Raw genomic sequence first — 20,411 nt, 5'->3', positions numbered from 1 at the left:
AGCAGTGTCCTACTTAGTTTAATTTTAAAATTTTGCTCTCGAGCCCATAGAGTAGATATTCATTCATATCTAAAAAAAATAGATGTAAAAGATTTCTTAGTCCGCGGTCTTATCTTAATATAACGCCATCTAGCGGGAGTTCTAGTATTTAATAAAACGTGGGAAAAGATAATAAGAAAAATGTGTTACAATTACCTGTATATTGATTTCTGTTATGAATTTCAAGGTTAATCAATAGTCATTGCAATATATTCATGATTAAATAGCATGGATATACGAAAATAATGACATCACAAGCCCGTATTGTTTATATTGGGTATTTGGTCTTGGTCACTAATTAGATATAATAAGTTAAAATGTAAAAATGGAGGAAAACGTTTCCAAAATCTCTTTTCTCTAGCACCACAATTAGCATCTTACAGGTAAACGGAGACAAAGTAAAATAAATTACCGTTACCGCTGTAACGGGAATTGCGAACGCTTACAACATTCTTAATTCGACTATTAAAACCCGCTACAAGGAGCAAGATGCTGGCAACACCAATAAACAAGCAGCGAACGCGCGCGCGAACGTTGGAAGTTTCGAGCGCGCCGTGAGTGCAGAAGGGCCTTAATGAGGGTTAGAAATTTCGGCACATTGCGGCCCAAACCACAGCCGGCTTCTTGGCTTATTATTAATTCTGTAAGACGTGTCCTCGATGTCCAAGACGTGCGCTGAGATTCGAGACAAAAGTCACGGGGGCGGAAGGGACGTCCCCCTGAGTCTTGTCGTTCCCCCTCTGCCCTCTCCCTCTACGTGTGGAGCGTCGACAAGTCACGTCAAGGAGTGTGGGATTTACAGGTGGTTTTAATAACGGCGGCCGCTAATGTCGCGAGATGAATACTTAATGGACGGATCGCTGGGTATCGGTAGGTTCGCTTGGAAATTGTCACGCTCATTAATATGTCAATCGAGTGTACAGTTTGTTTAGGTTTGTGTTGATGTGATGTGCGCTAATTTGTATCTTTACGAGTAAATGATATTTTGAAGTACAACCATTGTGAAGTTTTAAATTTGCTCAGCTACTTTTGTACTGTATATAGCGCGCTATACTATGATGCTATGCGCAGTTTTACCTTCTACTTACAGCCAACATAATATCTATTTCCACATTCCGATTTCTTAATACCTAACATTATCATCCAATGTGGTTTTACTAGAACTAAAACTCAATTCCAAGCTCGCGATTTACTGTCTCCAAGCCATATCTATTTCGTATACAACAATTTAGTTACAAAGTGCAAATCCCTTTAAGATGGCTTCCCTGTCAGGGGGCGCTCTCAAAAACTCGTTAGGAGGTTGGAATACTGCGGCGGTGGGTCACGTCGCGTCCGCGGTCGCCTTAAGACAAAATGTTACATAGAACTTCGTAGTGTCATGCGCCAAGATATTTAAAATTATTTAGTGGGACCGCGGGCTGTAATATTCTTTTGTGTTGCATGGAAGTGTATATCTAGTAATGTTATGTTTGTGTTTTTTAATTTTTATTTATATTAACCAGACGTAAATAGACGCTTGAAATGGATTTGAGACATTACAGAACAATTATATTTATTTATTGTACTAAATATATAAATGTATATATGCAGACTTAATGGCATAGGCATTATCTCCCAGTCAACCTGTAGTGGGTGCATCGCGGTAACATGAAACTTAAAAAAGATTAAAAAGTACACAAATGTAAATATACGAATTAAAATTTAACAGAGTATGAAAAATTGTTTCAATGTTAACCCCTGCCTCGGTCTTTGCATAAAATGTGTTTTTATAACATGTAATAAACATAATATAATAATAAATACACATTTCAGAATTTCGGTACTGGCTGATCAAGAAATGCTAGTTATGGGAATGAGTAATTATAAATATCTAGTGTATGTTTTACTCTAATTACAGGACTGTTCGTAGTCGTTCCCGCTATCGTCTCCTATTTCAGTATGGATAGTCAGTTGGGGCAATTGGTTTAGGATGGAGCGAAAATAGGGCTGGAGCGGGAATTTTATTTGCTTACAATATTATAAATCCCAACAATAACAAACCAATACGGTGCTAAGTTTAAAATGTTCTAGTTGTTTAGTAAATTAACTCTAGTAAATTTGTATGACATGTTTTGGTTATTTTTCTTGGAAAACACATGAGCAATAAGGAGTTAGTCATTCGTGGCGGTTAAATGACGTAATCATATCTCTACATGCCAATTTTAGTCAAGTATTGTCATCGGCTCGTTGGTCTAGGGGTATGATTCTCGCTTCGGGTGCGAGAGGTCCCGGGTTCAAATCCCGGACGAGCCCAATGTGCTTTTTTAATATTTGCTATTGAAGATAGCATGTGGAACACGTGTTAAATCGTAATAAAGACAAAAAGAAACAAGTATTAGGTCTACATATTCCATTTCAATGGGGAACTGCCTCCATACCTAAAACCGTTTTTTACTTGGCTTTTATTTTTTTTATACAACTGAAAGACAAGATATTTAATCTTGTCTTGATAGATGCTCGCCTACCACAATAGCCAGCAATACCAGCCATGACCTCAAATTGCAAAACCCTGCGTACCCTGTGTAACTCTGGCGCGCTTGACAACCAAAAAGCAAATCCATTATTTTTTAAATCTCATAATGTCAAATAATCACGCTGACGGGAATTACCTTTGAATCGAAACTCAAAACTTGCACGCTATTACTTCGCGGTAGAAGTAGACAAAGAGTCCACATTGTAACCAAAATAAATTCTTGCATAATAAGACCTACTGGTTATAAAATATTGAATAGGGGTGTCAATAATATTGAACATAATTGTCAAAATATTAGTATGTACCCGCGTAAACTGCAGAGCAATGGCGATAGGTCCATATAACCCGATTTCTGCCGGCTTCCTATTATGTAGAAACTAGAATGTAATAATCTATAGAAAAAAATGCAGACCGCATTTATGCATATCAGTACCTATGTATATGTTGTATCGGGTTTGCTTTTGGAAAAAAATACCTTTTGCCTCTGCTGCAAAGTCAATAAATTAGCCATATCCCGGCGCTCGTCTTTGATTGCTGTGTCTAATTAGCAATAGGCATTCATATATATTTTTTTCTAATTCCATAACCAACATGCATATCTAATAAAAATTTTGCACGTGCTCATTTATTTCACGAGCAATATGCAAACACCACGAATTTATTGCTTACTTAGTTAATTAGTTAATCTATCTATACTTATAATAAATCTGTAGACAGGTCAATTCTGTACATGAAATATATTTCCAAAATAACTATCAGGGGGTGATTAGGGATCGATACTAATGCCAAAAATGCAATTAGTAAAATTTTTGTCTGTCTGTCTGTATAACCGTTATAGAAACAAAAACTACTCGACGGATTTTAACGAAACTTGGTACAATTATTTGTCATACTCCTGTGCTAGTTATAGTATACTTTTCATCACGCTACAATTAATAGGAGCAGAGCAGTGAAGGGAAATGTTGGGAAAACGGGAGAAGTTACTCCATTTTTTTAGCCTCCGTCGCGTGTGCAACCTTAATGGTTAAAGCTACACAGAAATCATGTATGACTAAATGTTCTCCTTAAAATTATGTAAAAAATATCCCACGACAGCATATGTCTATCTTTTATGGTTGATTCACAATAACACGTGTAACTCCCGATAGCTTAGCAGTTTGAAGCTTTCTCATTATATTTGTCTACTCTTCGTTTATAACACTCTCAGTCATCCCTAATTAAAAAAGTTAACATTATTAAATATTCCATAAAAAATAATCATAGAAATCGGTATAGAAACACCAAAGTTATACATGAAATACGCTAATAATAAGCCATCATGCGTGAATACTGAAACATGCTATAAGGATTATTTTTGTATATATATAAGGTCGCGAACGCACAGGCAGGCGGCTTGCTTGGCACCTAGACGCTAGCGAATCACCTAGCGAGTGGCTTCGTAAAACGAACATTCTCGAACGTTTGCGACCGGCTCCATTTTTGAAGTCCGAAATCCACGCGGGCGAAGCTGTGGGCGGAAGCTAGTACTAAATAAAATTCTGCACACATATCGAAAGGCAAGGCATAGTTTAAATCAGGTGATATCGAAAGCTACAATTTTGTAAACGATCCAATACAAAACAAAGGTGAGTACTAATAAAAAAAATTATCTAGTACTTGGTGCTAAATCGTATCGGGAACACGTTTAGTATTCCAACGGGCAAATGCTCAAACAAATATTTACTGCAAGCGATATTACATAGCTCGGATGTACAATGGGCTATACGAGGTATTGGATGGCGTGATTCGCACACGTTACGAGTGTTTACCGGCAAGTGGCCGCGCGGGAGCAATACAACCGAAATACTGACTTATTGCTGAATTCGGAGAGCGTCGAACGAATTGTGTTTTATACTGAATGATGAGGACGCTTGTTTGAAGGTAAGCTACCGCAATAAAAATCAATAAAAAAATTATATTATTGCATAATATTCAGTCTCATAATATTATATTTTAGTATTGCTATAAGAGTGGCAATAAAACGTAAGAATCTATGGTCGATTATGTCAGAAGATCTGTGTATTTAAATAACACACATACGTGCACACACGCGCACACACACAGCATGCGCACACATACACACTCAAGTTGGATTCAAAAAGTGTGCTTAAATGCAAATCACGCCTCTATTAGCATTTTATTTTTATTCAACAGCCAAAAGAAAAAAAATCAATTTACAATCACAGAAACACCAAGACAGGTCGGTAAATAACAATTAGGCTTAGGTTTCAATCGGGCGTACATTACGGGACCGGCGCGGGTAAATTATCGTCCCGGAAGGCGCGAGGTGGACGGGCCGAAAGAAATATTGCTGTCAACGCGCCTCTTTATTTACCGATAGTGATGAGAAACGAGTTTGTCAAGATATCGATAAAAGTGGTGATATTGTTAAAGATTGTTTGCTTTATTTGTATTGGATTTGATTCTTAGGTAAGACAATCAGTTGATGTAAGAGTTTTTTTAACTGTTTCAATCTATAAAATATGCATGTCCTCCAGGGTATAACATAACAAGTGGGAACGATAGCAATAGGTTCGCCATTGTGTTAGAATATTTTGCTTATAACTTCAACGTGACGTTAAGAGTGCGTGAAACAAAAATTATTACTTTCTTTTATCTCTGCACCACCTCATCAAGTTGTAGTTCGCCTACGCGCAATTAGCCATGACTAAAGTGTTAAATAAATAAATCATAATCAGGTTATCTCTATATTTACTCGTAAGTGCGTGAAGACATAAAATTGTACCTTTTTTAAGCACATTACGCGCATGGAGGAGTGTGAGATTTGCCATAATTAAAGTCCACATAAAGAAGGAGCACAGAAAAATACATTTTATTGATAAAATGTAACATTTCGCCCACTAGATAACAACCAATATTAATAAAACGAATACAATATACTATAACGAATCATCGATATCGATGTTATATTAACTCTAGCACCATTCACACTGGGTGTTTCACAAATCGGCGTGTAAGAGGTGGACACGACTGCCCGCTGAGTGCTTAATTACTTAACGCCGCGCAGATTAAACAGCCATTTATTAATCGATTCCGGGGTTAAAAAGAATTACGGTTTGTAAGTGATTTATGTTATTTATTTTGCCTGTATTTCGTGTGGATTCTAAGATACTAATAAATATTTAGAGATAAAATGTAAGTACTATTATAGTTAATAATATTAATTTAATTGTAATTATTACTATTTTTCCGGCTCAAATTTTGTTTTTTTATGTTTTGTTTTTACAATGTTTATTTATTTTATAACGACAAATGCGTGTTATGCAATAAGAGTATCTTCATCGCCACTCGTGGCCTAGAGTTATTTTAAAATATCGGCTGTATTTTATCGATTTCAAAAGTCATAGAAGAATAAGTTTCTTAAATATAAATAAAATAATCAAGTAAAATTACTGAGCATAGTGTGTATATTGCAAAAAAACCTATGGAGTGTCTTAAAATTCAAAAGTCTGGGCAATGCACCTTCCATATACCTACCATGAGTAGGTTTGTCCCACCCCTTAGGGTCAACCTTAGATGATTGGTAGAGAATGCTTACGGCATTAAGTCCGCCTGTATACATTTGTATATGAATTTTTAAATAAATAATGTTGATACTTTTTATTAACAGCCTCATCTGTACTTGTAGGTGTTTTATAAAAAAAAATATTTAAAATTTCCAACAATAAATAGTGTTAACGTATGTTACATTAGTGTTATTAAATAAATGATTAAAAACGATAATCTCTAATGTCATAACAGAACTTAATAATAACTGACACTTTCCCCCATGTGCAACACCAGAGTTTCTTGCCCGTTCTTCTCTGGTGAGAACTGCTTTCCGAACTGGTGGTAGAGTTAATATTGACGGAATCTAAATAATGTATAACATTTTACAGATTCAAATACATCATTTCATTTCATTTCATATTCCGTCCATAAATTCCGGACTCCGGGCTGATACTGAGTAGAAAAAGCCAATATCACTTTGCTTGACCCGGGAAACGCACCCGAGACTACAGTCTGCAGTACTGCAATCGTACCGTAATACAACTGCGCCACCGAGACAGTCTGTCTATGAGTACTAAGAAAATATCTCAAAAGAATTATTTCCCCTAAAGTAAGCGGAATTCGCATCAATCAGAGACGAATGTTAGACATTATTCTTACAAACGGGACAAGCGAACCGGCCAGTCGCCTTACAACGTTCCGGTATCGCCCGTGAAAAGAAACCCTTTTAACTACGAGACATGGTAGTGTGGATACGTCGCTATTTTCAATATAATTTTTTCAATAATTGGATATTCATTTCTTATGATAACGCAAATGTTCGACAATGATTTTAAACTAGTTTTGTTTTATCGCGGTTTTTTATATTTTCATTTTCTTCCCACGTTTCAAAGATTTAGCAGACCTCATGATTATGGGCCGTGTTCGACGTCAGAAATGTCAACGCTAAAATATTTACCTACATTTTACAATTATACAATATACATAATTTAAAATTAGATGACGTTCCGATCTTGAAGAATACTTAGATAAAATTTTGCAGACTATTTTTAATTTATAGTTTATTTTAATGCTAATAGTTCGTAACCACAATAATGTAAGACTCTTTATATCTAATGCGTTATTGTACAGAGCACTGTGAAGTGTCATGCGGACGTAGTAATTGGTAGTTCTTGAAATAAATATGTAGAAGTTATTGGAATTGCACTATTATAGTTGTTTATGTGCCTATTGAAGTTGGATATTTACTTGCAAATGTATATTTGGGTAAATTTTGTACACTTTTGATTTTATAATTTTAAATAAATAGAAGTATGTTTAACGTTACTTTTTAACACATATTTAATTGTGAACAAATAATCATTTGTAGTCGTAGACAATAATAAATTCATACTTTGAAAACATTAAGGTAATATGTAAACAAAAACAAAGTTAGTTTAAGGTTCATAACATTAAATAATATTTTGGAATATCCACATTATTCCAATAATACCCTACCACTGAAACGACAATCGTATGTTTGCCAAAGGTCACTCGGCGATCAAAGCGATTGCCCAATAAATAAATAGTTGATTTGCTTTGTAAATAAATACTGAAAGGTTGTCTCACATAGTTCCGGAGGAATGCGCCGGGGGGCGCCACTGTCCAACTAACGTGAACTAAACACGTTTGCTAAGGAATTCTATTCACCCTTCCTTGTTGGATTGATTTATATGTTTGTTTGGACTATTTATTACAAACATCGAGTGATTCTAATGTGGTTTACGTTTTGTTTTGATAAACGATGAAGTTATAGTAACACAGCTAATTATATAAACTGTATTTACTACGTATACGCATATATTTGCTACTGTTTTTTCGTAACGAAATAACTAGAAAGCTCATCAAGTAAGTCCACTCATGTCAAAAAAAAATATTTTGCAGCATGACTCTACAAATTTGTTAAGCTACGTTCAGATGAAAAGCATTAAACCTTAAACCATAAATCTGGTGAATGCTCGTTTAAAATTAGTATAGTGTATGCACAGTTATACAAATTTCCAAAGATATTAAATTATATGTATTTTATCAATGAGTATTAGTTTGATGAACTGAAGATTTATTATAATGCTTTTTATTAGTAGTTACGTGGCTTGTAGTGTGCTAAATAGAGCGCCATTTCCTTTAATACGGTTAAGGCGATAGCTCAAGGTCCATCATGGATATTTCTGCCTCTAAAATTTCGTCATACTAAATTTTAAAGGCCGAAATATCCATGATTATTAATTATTTTTACGTTTTTCTTTCAACTGCGAGAACTAATCACTAACTAGACGTGAATTTAAATTCTTTACTTGCCAATACTTGTTTAGTTACCCAGATTAAAGGTGAAACAAAATATATGAAAATGGACCTTGAGGTATCGCCTTAAACAATTAATAATAATCAGTTAAAACTGAGAGACTGAAAAAGTAATAGCAGTAGTCATATTCAAATGTCAATAAAACTAATTTAAATAACAAAACACGTAAGTATACAAATTATATTTAAATTTTATATTCTTCAGTTAATTTTGTAAAAATTGACTGAGTCCAGTGAAAGCTGTTTAAGTAACGTGGCTGAAGTTGGGATGATACTAAAAATATTTTATAGATTTAAACATGTCGCAGACTTATAATTATTTGAAGTTGTCATTTTTTTAATATTTCGTATAATACTGAGGACAAAGATGCGCTATTTTCATATTTATGTCACTGCAATAAAATTATACATTTATGTACTTATTATCGTAAACTATAACTACGAGAATATATTCTTAATAATTGATGCTCTATATAATATGTAGAGCATGAATTATTAAGAAAATATTCTTCGTTCCATACAATTCATAAATGAAATTAAAAGAGAAAAAGCGCCACCTTGTCTTATTCATAAAGATCTATTCAGTCTCCAGCATTCAACAACCTAACACAATATTTGTGACATGGAATACGTAATACTATAAATTGAATATTACGAATAGCGCCATCTAACGATTACACTTAGAACCGCAACAAACTAACTCAAGCTTCCTTTGCAGAGGTTTGAAACAGCTTAAAATGGTTTGTATTGAATAGGGGAAAGAAAGGACGGGAAGTTCGTACGAAAATGTACAGTAAGGGGTATAGAATAAGACTGAAAATTCTTTACTTATGTTACGTAAACATTGATTTTTAATTTTTAATAAATATTAATTTCATTTTTTCTATTTAATATTATAGGTAAGAGTGAGTATATTGTAAAAGTGTACTTTGTATAAAAAGTTGTGTTCATTGAGGGCGCCACTATACTCGTCTTAAAAAAAAAGGCAAATTATCATTAGTTTTTAAAGACAATAATCTATTATAATAAACAGAGTAAAATATTTTAGGTAGTAATATTACCATGATTATACCACTAATTATTATGGAAAATATTTTTTCTAGTTCTAGTTAGTCTATCCGCCGCTAGAGGCGCCACAGTACCGTCAAACTTGGTTACGATAGTTCTGGGCCCTTATTCTATATGATAGTGTAAACGCGTAACGCGGCCGTGTCATGTTATCTCCGAGAAGTGCGCGTGGAATGGTATTCTGTAAGCCAAATTTCTATAGTACTAAACATTAAGCGTTGTGTTACGTGCTTGTTACGCACTGTTAAAATAACGTGCGGGATAGAGAATAAGGCCCCTGAGCGGGTAGTTATTTTGTGTCATGATTTATTTATTTGCTATCAACATTTTCTCAAAGTTTGCTGTAACGAGTATCGACTAACAGTGTGATATAATATTTTCTAGGATATTTTTGCGTGGAACTTTCTTGTATGGAATGTTTTGTATCTATACTATTATATAAAGCTGAAGAATTTGCTGGTGTGTTTGTTTGTTTAACGCGCTAATCTCAGGAACTACCGGTTCAAAATGTTTTTTTTTGTGTTGGATTGCCCTTTGTTCGTGGATTGCTATAGGCTATATATCATCACGCTATGACCAATAGGAGCGGAGCAGTAATGGCTAATCTCAGGAACTATCGGTTTGAACTAAAAAGGTTAATGTTATGCAACAATGTTGTATGACGGGATTGTTCCTCTTAAAAAGTTCTACAAAAATATAATATAAAACAAAGTCCTCCGCTGCGTCTGTCTGCCTGAACGTGTTAAACTCAAAAACTACCCAACGTATTAAGATTAAATTTGGTATGGAGACACTTTGAGACCCTGGGAAGAACATAGGCTCCCGGGAAATCTTTAGCCAGAAAAACTTTATAACGCGAGCGGAGCCGCAGGCAAAAGCTAGTATACCTATATAGGTATAACTTTTATAGTTGTATAGTTTAAAAATGCTGTAACTTTGTATACTTTGGTGTTAATTAGCTAAACTTATTATGAGCTCTAGTTTAACTCGTAAAGTAACAATTGCGTCTAAGCATAATAAAATTCATTTAGAGACGTTTTTTCATGTATTCTGTCGGTTATCTTAATTTTTTCTTACCAATGTTTCTTAGTAAATATTATCAAATTAGCAAAATGACGATTAATTCAAACAGGGATTAATTATTTCATTGCTTACTAGCGTGTTGTGACATCGATGTGCTATATCTACTGGTAGAGAACGCAGATTGTAAATAATCGTCTTATTTAATTTGAAATTATTGTTGATTTACTCCAGTTCGTTGTTATTTGATTAAATATACATATCTACATTATGTAGCCTAGATAATAATCTATACTGGTTATATTACTAATATAATAAATGTGAAAGTTTGTGAAAATGTTTAGATGTTTGTTAGAAGTAGGTAAACACAGTAACAACTGAACGGATTTGGATGAAATTTGGTCACCTTCTAGGCCAAGTCCTAGGTTCATTTATTGACTACTTTTCATCACGGTAATTAGTGTAAGTGAGAAATAATGAATATATTTAACCTGATTTTCTAAATAGATGGCGCTAGTGTCTTATAGTGTTTTGGGTACTTTTTTGTATCAGGAAAGGCTTTTAACACGGGCGAAGCTGCAAGTTAGGCCATATTATAAATCCGAAAGTAATTCTGTCTGTCAGTCTGTCCGTTACGCTTTCAAAGCTGAACCACTGAGGCAATTTCCATGATACTTCGTTAGGAGATAGTTTCAGATTCTGGGAAGGACATAAGCTATTTTTTAGTATAGGAAAATATAGCGGGACCTTTATCGGAAAATCTTTTTGACATGGACTGAGCCACGAAGATAAGCTAGTATTACATATATCTTTTTTAAATTAATGTATACGAAAATTTTATCTTAAGCTCGAATTATTATTATTTCTCCGGCGGTTATGGATAAACTTGACATCATAACGAAACTTCGCTCTCGATAAGTTTAGATAATTAATGTTGAGCAACTTTACATTGAAATTTATTTTGTTAGAAACTTTATGTTGAATTATTATTTTAGATTTTACAATAGAAGTCCGGTGGTAAAAGTGAACCAATCCATGTTTGTAATATAAGTGAAAAGGAGTGTTGAGCCGACACCACGATGGAGTAGGATAAGAGCTGAAAGTCAATAGGCTGGACTTAGGTTTAAAGCCTTTTAATAGAAGACGACGCCAGTGTCCAATTGGGTTAGTAAATACCACAGAACTGATTTATTTAACAGATGAAGGAAGAAATTTTTATTCCATAGGGGTCAGCAAAAGAATAATGGTCATGATCAAAGAATTTTTGCATATTTTGTTTGCCCGTAAGGGAAATTGATAGGCATTACGGTAGTTTCCTAAGTTTGATTTTATATCTTATTATGAATGTAGCAGAAAATAAAACGAAAAAGTATTTCTTCATGTGAAATCACCATTTAAATCGGTTGAAAAAACTATCAGTTATTCATATTTGAAATGTTGTGAGCAAAAGTGGGGGCATGATGGGGCTATCGCACTATCCCTTTCTCACGAACGTAGCATTTTGGCCGGTGACATTTGGTGACGTCAAAGTTTGCAATTACTATTATTCGAGAACTACCACTTCCACCGCATTTTAAAGCTTGGTAACTTATTTTTTGTTGCGTATATTTTGAAGAATATTTCCGTTAAATTTTGAATAACATACATTTTTAACAAATGTATTTTAAACAAAGTAGTCGACTACCCTATTAATCGTTAGGATATGGTATATAGCTTAATAAATGTGTATATTTATATTATTTTTTTGTAAGGATAAAGAAAAAGTTTATTACTTTACATCTAGTAGCAACATATGTAGGTGTTAAAGTAGAGATTACACAGCACGATCCTTAGATGGGCCTGACGTTTTCGATTTAAAAAAGAGAATAGAATTTATACGATATGGCGACAGGCTTACACATTTTAGAACGCAATTCTCAATAAACCATCGGTGCATTAGCTTTACCTCTACCTACCCTCCGACGAATAAATATAAACTCTATATTATAACTCTATACATGTATTGTAATAACGTCACTTTCCATTACAAGTAAGAGCCGTTGCTAATTTCGTTATTAACTGACAAGCAATTGATTATCAATTGTATTAAGGTTATGCTTAGTTCATTCGAATAGTATGAGCGAATGTTTAAGAATTTTATAATTAACGATATATGGATGGATTTGTTACGCATTTTACTTGCAAGCCACATAGATATTAATGTCATACATCAATAATGAATTCTTACTGATAACTATGGAAGTGGTATTGGTTGAAAGATGTGAGTTTGAGGATGAGTCAGATTATATTATCTCGGAAATGCATTCGTCTTCCCGAGTTTCTATTTTATTAAAAACTAGCTTCCGCCCGCAGCTTCGCCCGCGTGGATTTCGGACTTCAAAAATGGAGCCGGTCGCGAACGTTCGAGAATGTTCGTTTTACGAAGCTACTCGCTAGGTGATTCGCTAGCCTCTAGGTGCCAAGCAAGCCGCCTGCCTGTGCGTTCGCGACCTTATATATATACAAAAATAATCCTTATAGCATGATTCAGTATTCACGCATGATGGCTTATTATAAGCGTATTTCATGTATAACTTTGGTGTTTCTATACCGATTTCTATGATTCTTTTTTATGGAATATTTAATAATGTTAACTTTTTTAATTAGGGATGACTGTTATAAACGTAAGAGTAGACAAATATAATGAGAAAGCTTCGAACTGCTAAGCTATCTGGAGTTACACGTGTTATTGTGAGTCAACCATAAAAGATAGGCATATGCTGTCGTGGGATATTTTTTACATAATTTTAAGGAGAACATTTCCGTCATACATGATTTCTGTGTAGCTTTAACCATTAAGGTTGCACACGCGACGGAAGCTTAAAAATGGAGTAACTTCTCCCGTTTTCCCAACATTTTCCTTCACTGCTCTGCTCCTATTAATTGTAGCGTGATGAAAAGTATACTATAACCAGCACAGGAGTATGACAAATAATTGTACCAAGTTTCGTTAAAATCTGTCGAGTAGTTTTTGTTTCTATAACGGTTATACAGACAGACAGACAGACAAAAATTTTACTAATTGTATTTTTGGCATCAGTATCGATCCCTAATCACCCCCTGATAGTTATTTTGGAAATATATTTCATGTACAGAATTGACCTCTCTACAGATTTATTATAAGTATAGAAGATAATCACGAAGAAGAGCTGCTAGATAAAAATAATAGTCTTAATCCTATGATTAACATCTCGCCATCACATGTTTGACTATAGAGATATGGCCTATGCCATAAACTATATAATAAAATTATGTATATACTAAATCAATTTAGATAAAATTTGTTATGTAGATAGTTTGAAATCTTGGGAAGGACCATGGCATTTCTCATCCCGGGAAAATATATAGCGATACTTTTATCCTGGTGAAACTGTTTCATGCGAACGGAGCCACGACCACAAGCAAGTGTTTTATAGAACTTTCATTATCTTGAATTATTCGCTACCAACTGATATCAATGGATTAATGATAAAGAGTACGTGCTCCGGCAAAGTGTTTATTGAAATCAAGTTAGTTGTTGCGCAATCGTTAGTGATTTCTATATGTAGAGTGATAAATGTAGAGCTCGCTCGTTAAGTTTCAACACGATAATAAATATAGTGATGGATTATTGTATATATTATACTAATGGTTTTTTTTAAAGCTACTAAAACTAGCAATAAACGCCTTTCATAACAATCAGTAGAAATATGTAAGAATATTTATAAAACTATCGTGGTTGTTTTGAAAAAACAACATAATATTATTATCCTCAATGTAAAACAAGATTCAGGTTGTTTTATAGACAGTATCTTCAATAAACCTAAAAGTATTATAGACTAAATATATTCATAATCCAAGTGAAGGCGTTTCAATTTTTCTTAACATATTTTAATAAGACGAATACAACAATCTCAATGCAAATCCGTAACAAATCCATAAACATAATTCACGTGTCGGTCAGTGGAATGAACAATGCACTGACCTTGACGCAGGGCGCGGGAGGGTGCGCCGGCGCGGCGGGCGGGCTGCGTGGCGCATTCGGCAACTGGAGCAGGTGACGGATGCTGTACCCCTGCCGGGATTTGCGTGACATTCTGCGAACAAAGCAATGGAATCATGTCCAAACTTTTTAGAAAATAATGTCATTTTTGTATGTAAACAACAAACAATTTAAAAAAGAAAAATTTGTGTGTAATGTCAGTTTTCTGTCTGTAAACATTTTATAATAGCGTCCACTAAAACTATTCAGCACGGGATTTTTATGTGAAAAGTAATAATATACTCTATAGAGATATTATTATGGTTTAAATTTCAATGATCATAGTGATTGCAAAGACAATGGTTTAGGCTTCACGATTTTATGTATAATCTTTATTGAGATGTCGAAAGACATATCTCACCATCGATTTCCAGGCTATAGAGATTTAATTACATTTTTAAAAGACTGTAGCCAGGCTCATTTGTATGTGTGAGGCTAATATGAGATGATTTGATGATTCATCTCATCAGCACGATCTTACGCCATAATTGTAAAATTTGGAGACCTTTTTCTCCAGAACTTAGATATTTATAGACGTAAAAATTTATTATAAAAACCCACATTTATTTTCACAAATAAATTGTTACTTATTGGGCTTATAATATAGAGCTTAAGGTTATTTATAGCATTTTCATGAACAATTCTATTCTTGAATAATTCAAACTGAAATACATGTAATATTGTAAATATGTATTGCCTCCTTCGTCTGGTGCGAGTTTATATTATATGCTATGAACCAACAAGTCCAGGGTTCGAGTTCCAGATCGGGTCATACTTTGCATGAGTTTGTCAACACGATTTGCCCAGGATATATTTGGAAAGTGTGTTACATCGCCCACATTAAAGTGGGTCAAGAGCGCTTAGAAGCAGTACACATGAGAGTTTATATTAGTAGCATTATAAGATCTAATTGGTTAAAATAAATGCGAACAATTTTCTGCAAAGTATTTTCTAACCTATTAACTTTTCATCTCAATTCTCGTTAAAGGGCGTAAAATTAAAGCCACTTATTATTTTTAGCACAGGCTGCTCTCAGCGTAAAATTCATATTTTAGTCACAAGGCTACGGCGTAGACACAAAGATAAACCTGAATATGCTACACCGTAAAGTCTACGGCGTAGCATGTTGACTGTAGAGAAACTTAATCAAATTATTCGGGACAACAGTTTTTTAGATAACAAATTGTATACAAAAAGAAACACGTTTTATAAAAATGTTAATGCGTTGCTAATAAATAATTGAATCTCGGAGAAAATGTTAAAGTAATATTTACCTTCATTTATATTCATTAAATACAATAATAAAGTAGACTACGGGTGTGTTTTGAAGTGGCCGTGTAACTTTGTGCGAAAATGATCTTTACACCGTTAGACATAAAACTTACTTTACAAAATTACTTCAATTTAAACTTGAAAGTATCGAACTGAAGTTGCGAAGGAAATTGAATTTTAATACTTAGGAAGTAAAGTTGACTTTACAGTGCGCGAAGTTGTTGCGAAGTAATAAAGCTTGATTTGTAGTTGTTGATACAACATGCCTGCTCTGTAACTATAGTGTATAATTTAATCAGCCATGTTATTTAATATCGTCTGTAATTACAGTAGTTTTACTATTTTTGACGTGATTAATTAAAGCGTATCAAAGTGGAAACTTTTCGAGGTGTAATGAACTGTATATCGGAAGTAACAAGTTTATTTATTGACTGCCATCACGATTGCTAGCGAGAATACTAGCCTAGCGATTTTACTGATCTTATTTTGGCTTCGATTTTGGATCGCAATTTTCATTAACATTCTTTATACACTTAAACTAATAGTTTATTATAATCCTCTAATTGTATAGTTTGGAAAATTTGACAACAATCAATTTTTATTTATTTATTGTTCTGAGATATTGATGAACGATTCTTTATACTATAGTATAGACAATGAATTCAACGGTCAGTAATTTTATAACTAAAAATAAATAAATATATCTCCAATGCGTTTCCCAGACACTATTGCCTGCATTTTTATTCATATTAAATGCCGTCATGTCTCATCCCTTTCACATAAATATGACTCTATGTAAATTTATTGCCGGTCTCAACCTTCTGTTCATTTGACTGAACGCTTTCAGATAGAATGATGCGAGCTTGGTGCAAGAAGATATTATGATACAAAGTTAAACACACATCACGCAATTATCCCTGAAGAGGTATGCAGAGCCGTAACTAGGGCACCCGCTTGCAATGATATAATAATGGGCAAGCCTATCGCCATATCGGGCACAAATTTCATACTCCGGGCTGATACTGAGCAGAAAACACCCAAATTCAATATTGCCCGACCCGGGATTCGAACCCAGGACCTCAGAGCGCTGCCGTATCGCGTACACAAATAAAAACTTTTGTCTCAATCGTTTTTAAATGTGTTAAAACATTTCATAGTCGGAACTACGGCGTAGACAGAAAACATAACGTGCCAAAGCATTAACGCTACATCATAGGATCTATGACGTAGCAAATTGATACCGTTATATATACAAAGACAGTATATTACTTAAATTTTATTTTAGATAATATTTTATTTTATTTAAACTTAAGTGCAGTTTGTACAAATTTATCGTTACGCCAATCAAAATACTATCTCAATGATATCAATATTAGGTCCATATTTATAAAACTGCAGTACAATATTTGTCGATAGTACAAATTCGCGGAATAATCATTACTTCTGTTTTTCCATCGTTTCGTTAGCCCTGAGCAGCGATGTAGTTAGAACGTTGTCATAATGTGCTTTGTAGCTGTTATTACTACAGAACTAACTTTTATACGTTTAAGCTCTTTAGTATCTTTTTAAACATAGCCTTTTTATAATGATCTGTATTATAGATATTGCGATTATTCGTTGAATTGTATTCTATAATTGTAATATTCATCCAGGTATTCATTATTCGCCCTCGGTTCCGCGCGCGTGCAAAAGTTTTCACGGGATTTCAGCATTTCCTGATAAAAAAATTATAACACTATGAAATAATGTAGCTTTCTAGAAGTGAAAAATTCAAAATCAGTTTAATGGTTTCTGAGATAATCGCGTTCAAACAAACTCTTCAGCTTTTGTATATTAGTATAGATTACATACTTAATTACTTTTTTTAAATTCTATAGTTTCCAATTACCATCTGTTTTAGTGTAACTTTCGTATTATTGTTGAATTGTATAATAGTCAAATTTTGTTAGCTCACACAATTTTCTGTAGAATAAAAATTCACAATTAAAATACTTTTTGTTTGAATAACAAATCATATTACTTTTTATAAGCTCCGCGTTTCTTATTGTACCCATTACTCATCTTGATCTCAGACATTCAAACAAGATGGAAACTTATTGCGTAACGTATAAAGTTTGTTTCCAACTGTACTCGATGTATAGCTCTTAAATGTTATTGAGTAGAATTATGAAACAATATAAATGCTGTTATACTGAACTGAGAAACTTATGATGGGTTTCTATTGTAAAAATTAAAATACTACAAAAAGTTTAAGATTAAAATAAAGCGAAAATTAATTAAATTTACACCAATATCATTTACTCTTTCTTATATACATATTCATACCTACTACGAACAAATGCAAAAAGGATTAGCATTTTTATATTCCGATCACGAAAATTTGCATCCGATTTTATTACTCTATCCAACGGTTTTAAGGGTTCCTTTGACCTTACGTTATGCAAAGTCGAAATTTTATAACCCACTCATGAATTATCCAATAAAATCGAAGTCAGCCTATTTACATTCGCATAATATAGCAAAGTCACGTATATAAGACAGCTGTATAACTAAGACCCATTTATTGTTCAAAGCAAATAAAAAGAAGCGGAGGAAAATGTGTTGCGTCATGTAGTAACGACCTAACTTTTGTTACGAACACGCGAATGTAAACTTTGTATCTGAAAGCTTAGAGTTGAGTTTCAAGTGGATTTACAGTAATCACTTAAGCCGTTTTAAATAAAGTACATTATTAGGGTTTAATTCAGGAGCTAGTAGTAAATTCTGAATGTGCTTGAATGTATAACATGGTACACAATTAAATAACTATGTTGTTACGAAGCTTTCAGCTTTTAGGAAACCTTTTAATTTGTGTTTATTTATGTTTACTTGTATGTGTGCAAAAATTTTATAGGTGCGTTTAATAATAAATAACTTGAAATAGTTAAAATTACGTACACAACAGTAACGTGGAACTAAAGTTTCGTATAAGTAAAATTTATAAATGGATATTGAATCGTTTTAGTCCAGTTTTTTATATTATCATTTTCTCGCTCTCTCTCGCCCTGTGGGAGAAAAGAAGAACAGAGGGAAGAGATGAAAGAAGGCAAGAAAGGGACAGAATCTGTGATAAAATCCGAAAAATAGTTTTAATTTTGATGTTTAACATTCACGTAAATATAAGAAATAATTATCCATAGACAGAATTATAGAGTTCAATAGATTCTAACACTACAGTAACAAAAGAAACAATTTTAGCACAACAGAAATAGCAAAAACGTTTTCGGTCAATAAAATATTGCATAACTAACGAATACTGATTTAAATATCAACATAAAGCCGTCTGCAAGTTACTGAAATAGACCTCCGATGTCCATCTGTTACAAAATCGATACGCGTAATATCTCTCAGATGCTTGTAATACTAATTCATTACCGACTTCGTAAAGAAAAATAACACGGGAACAAAAGAGATCCGATCGACTGCCAAAGTTATGATAGCATCCATCATACAAAACATCCGACAATCGATACACACACACAGCAGCTGCAGAGGACGCCATTTTGAAGTGCTTATTTCCATTATAACATTGTACTAACTACACTGAAATGTTCTACAAAAGTTCGCGTTTTGCTTCGTGAAGTCCAGAACTTTCAACTTAACAAAATACACTAACTCCCCAATTGGCATTACGCGAAAACAACATTTATTACAAGCGGGTACAGATTAAATTAGCCCGCGGTGGAATTCCGCTTCCAACTTTGCGCAAATACGCCAAGTTCAAGTTATCTGAAAAGTTATTTAACAAAGTTTCATAGCTTTCTCCGACGTCATGCGAAATTGCGCTCTAGGTTTGTAGAGATTAAGTTAATTATTGTTTGAGTGTATAACGCACGTGGGACCTTTCCGAATTGGCATCCGCTTGCGTTATCCCATCGAGAGCCGTGACTGTAGAAAGATTTTGCTTCTACAATGGACTGAGACTGGGCCCGGCCACTGAAATGACTTTGTAATAGCATCCTCAATAAAACGACCCAATATCGTGGGCTTTTTACTTTATTTATGAGATAGTTTGAGAGGACAGAATAAATGTTTACCTATGCGAAAAAAGTGAAGTATATTTGTTTGAAATCTATTATACTTTCCAATTTGTTACGTTATTGTATCGTAAATAATTTGTGTAAACATTGAGCGGTTCTTAGCTATGATAGAGTCGAATTATAATAGTCTAATGCTTTGGCACCATTATGGAACGGTCGGGAGTACATCTCGGTGATTTTATAGTTACTATAAGTTTTAATGAGTCGAATTCAATGTTTGAGGCTGTAAAATGGATTAAAATATTATACAGTCCAATTAAAATTAGTGTCGTAATGACAAAAAGTGTTTTAACAATATTATTCATAGTATATATAAGAAAAGTACGTGAACAGACGGCTAATTTATCTTTCATGACGACATAATAAGGTTACCGTAAGTACAGAGAGCGCGAATAACATCTAAATTTCGTTTTCTTGGAATTTTGATGTCGTATTACTCTTTAAAGTTCCGAGAATATTCATTTTAGTAGAC

At 33.7% G+C, this 20,411-nt stretch overlaps 1 protein-coding gene and 1 non-coding gene across 2 annotated transcripts in view; one reads left to right on the top strand and one right to left on the bottom strand.

Annotated features, from left to right (window-relative positions):
* The window catches only part of LOC115449509, a 233,322-nt gene that overhangs the window by 211,727 nt on the left and 1,184 nt on the right, over positions 1–20,411 (bottom strand). Inside the window, exon 2 of the mRNA XM_037439633.1 lies at positions 14,532–14,643. Coding sequence (XP_037295530.1) covers positions 14,532–14,642 — 111 coding nt within the window. The 5' untranslated portion in view covers position 14,643. The remainder of the gene's footprint in view (positions 1–14,531; positions 14,644–20,411) is intronic.
* On the top strand, positions 2,260–2,331 carry Trnap-cgg. The gene has a single exon. It is a non-coding gene; the product is annotated as a tRNA-Pro (tRNA).

The sequence above is a fragment of the Manduca sexta genome, chromosome 17 (assembly GCF_014839805.1).
Source record: "Manduca sexta isolate Smith_Timp_Sample1 chromosome 17, JHU_Msex_v1.0, whole genome shotgun sequence".
Lineage (NCBI taxonomy): Eukaryota > Metazoa > Arthropoda > Insecta > Lepidoptera > Sphingidae > Manduca > Manduca sexta.
This window is presented reverse-complemented; position numbering and strand designations above follow the sequence as displayed.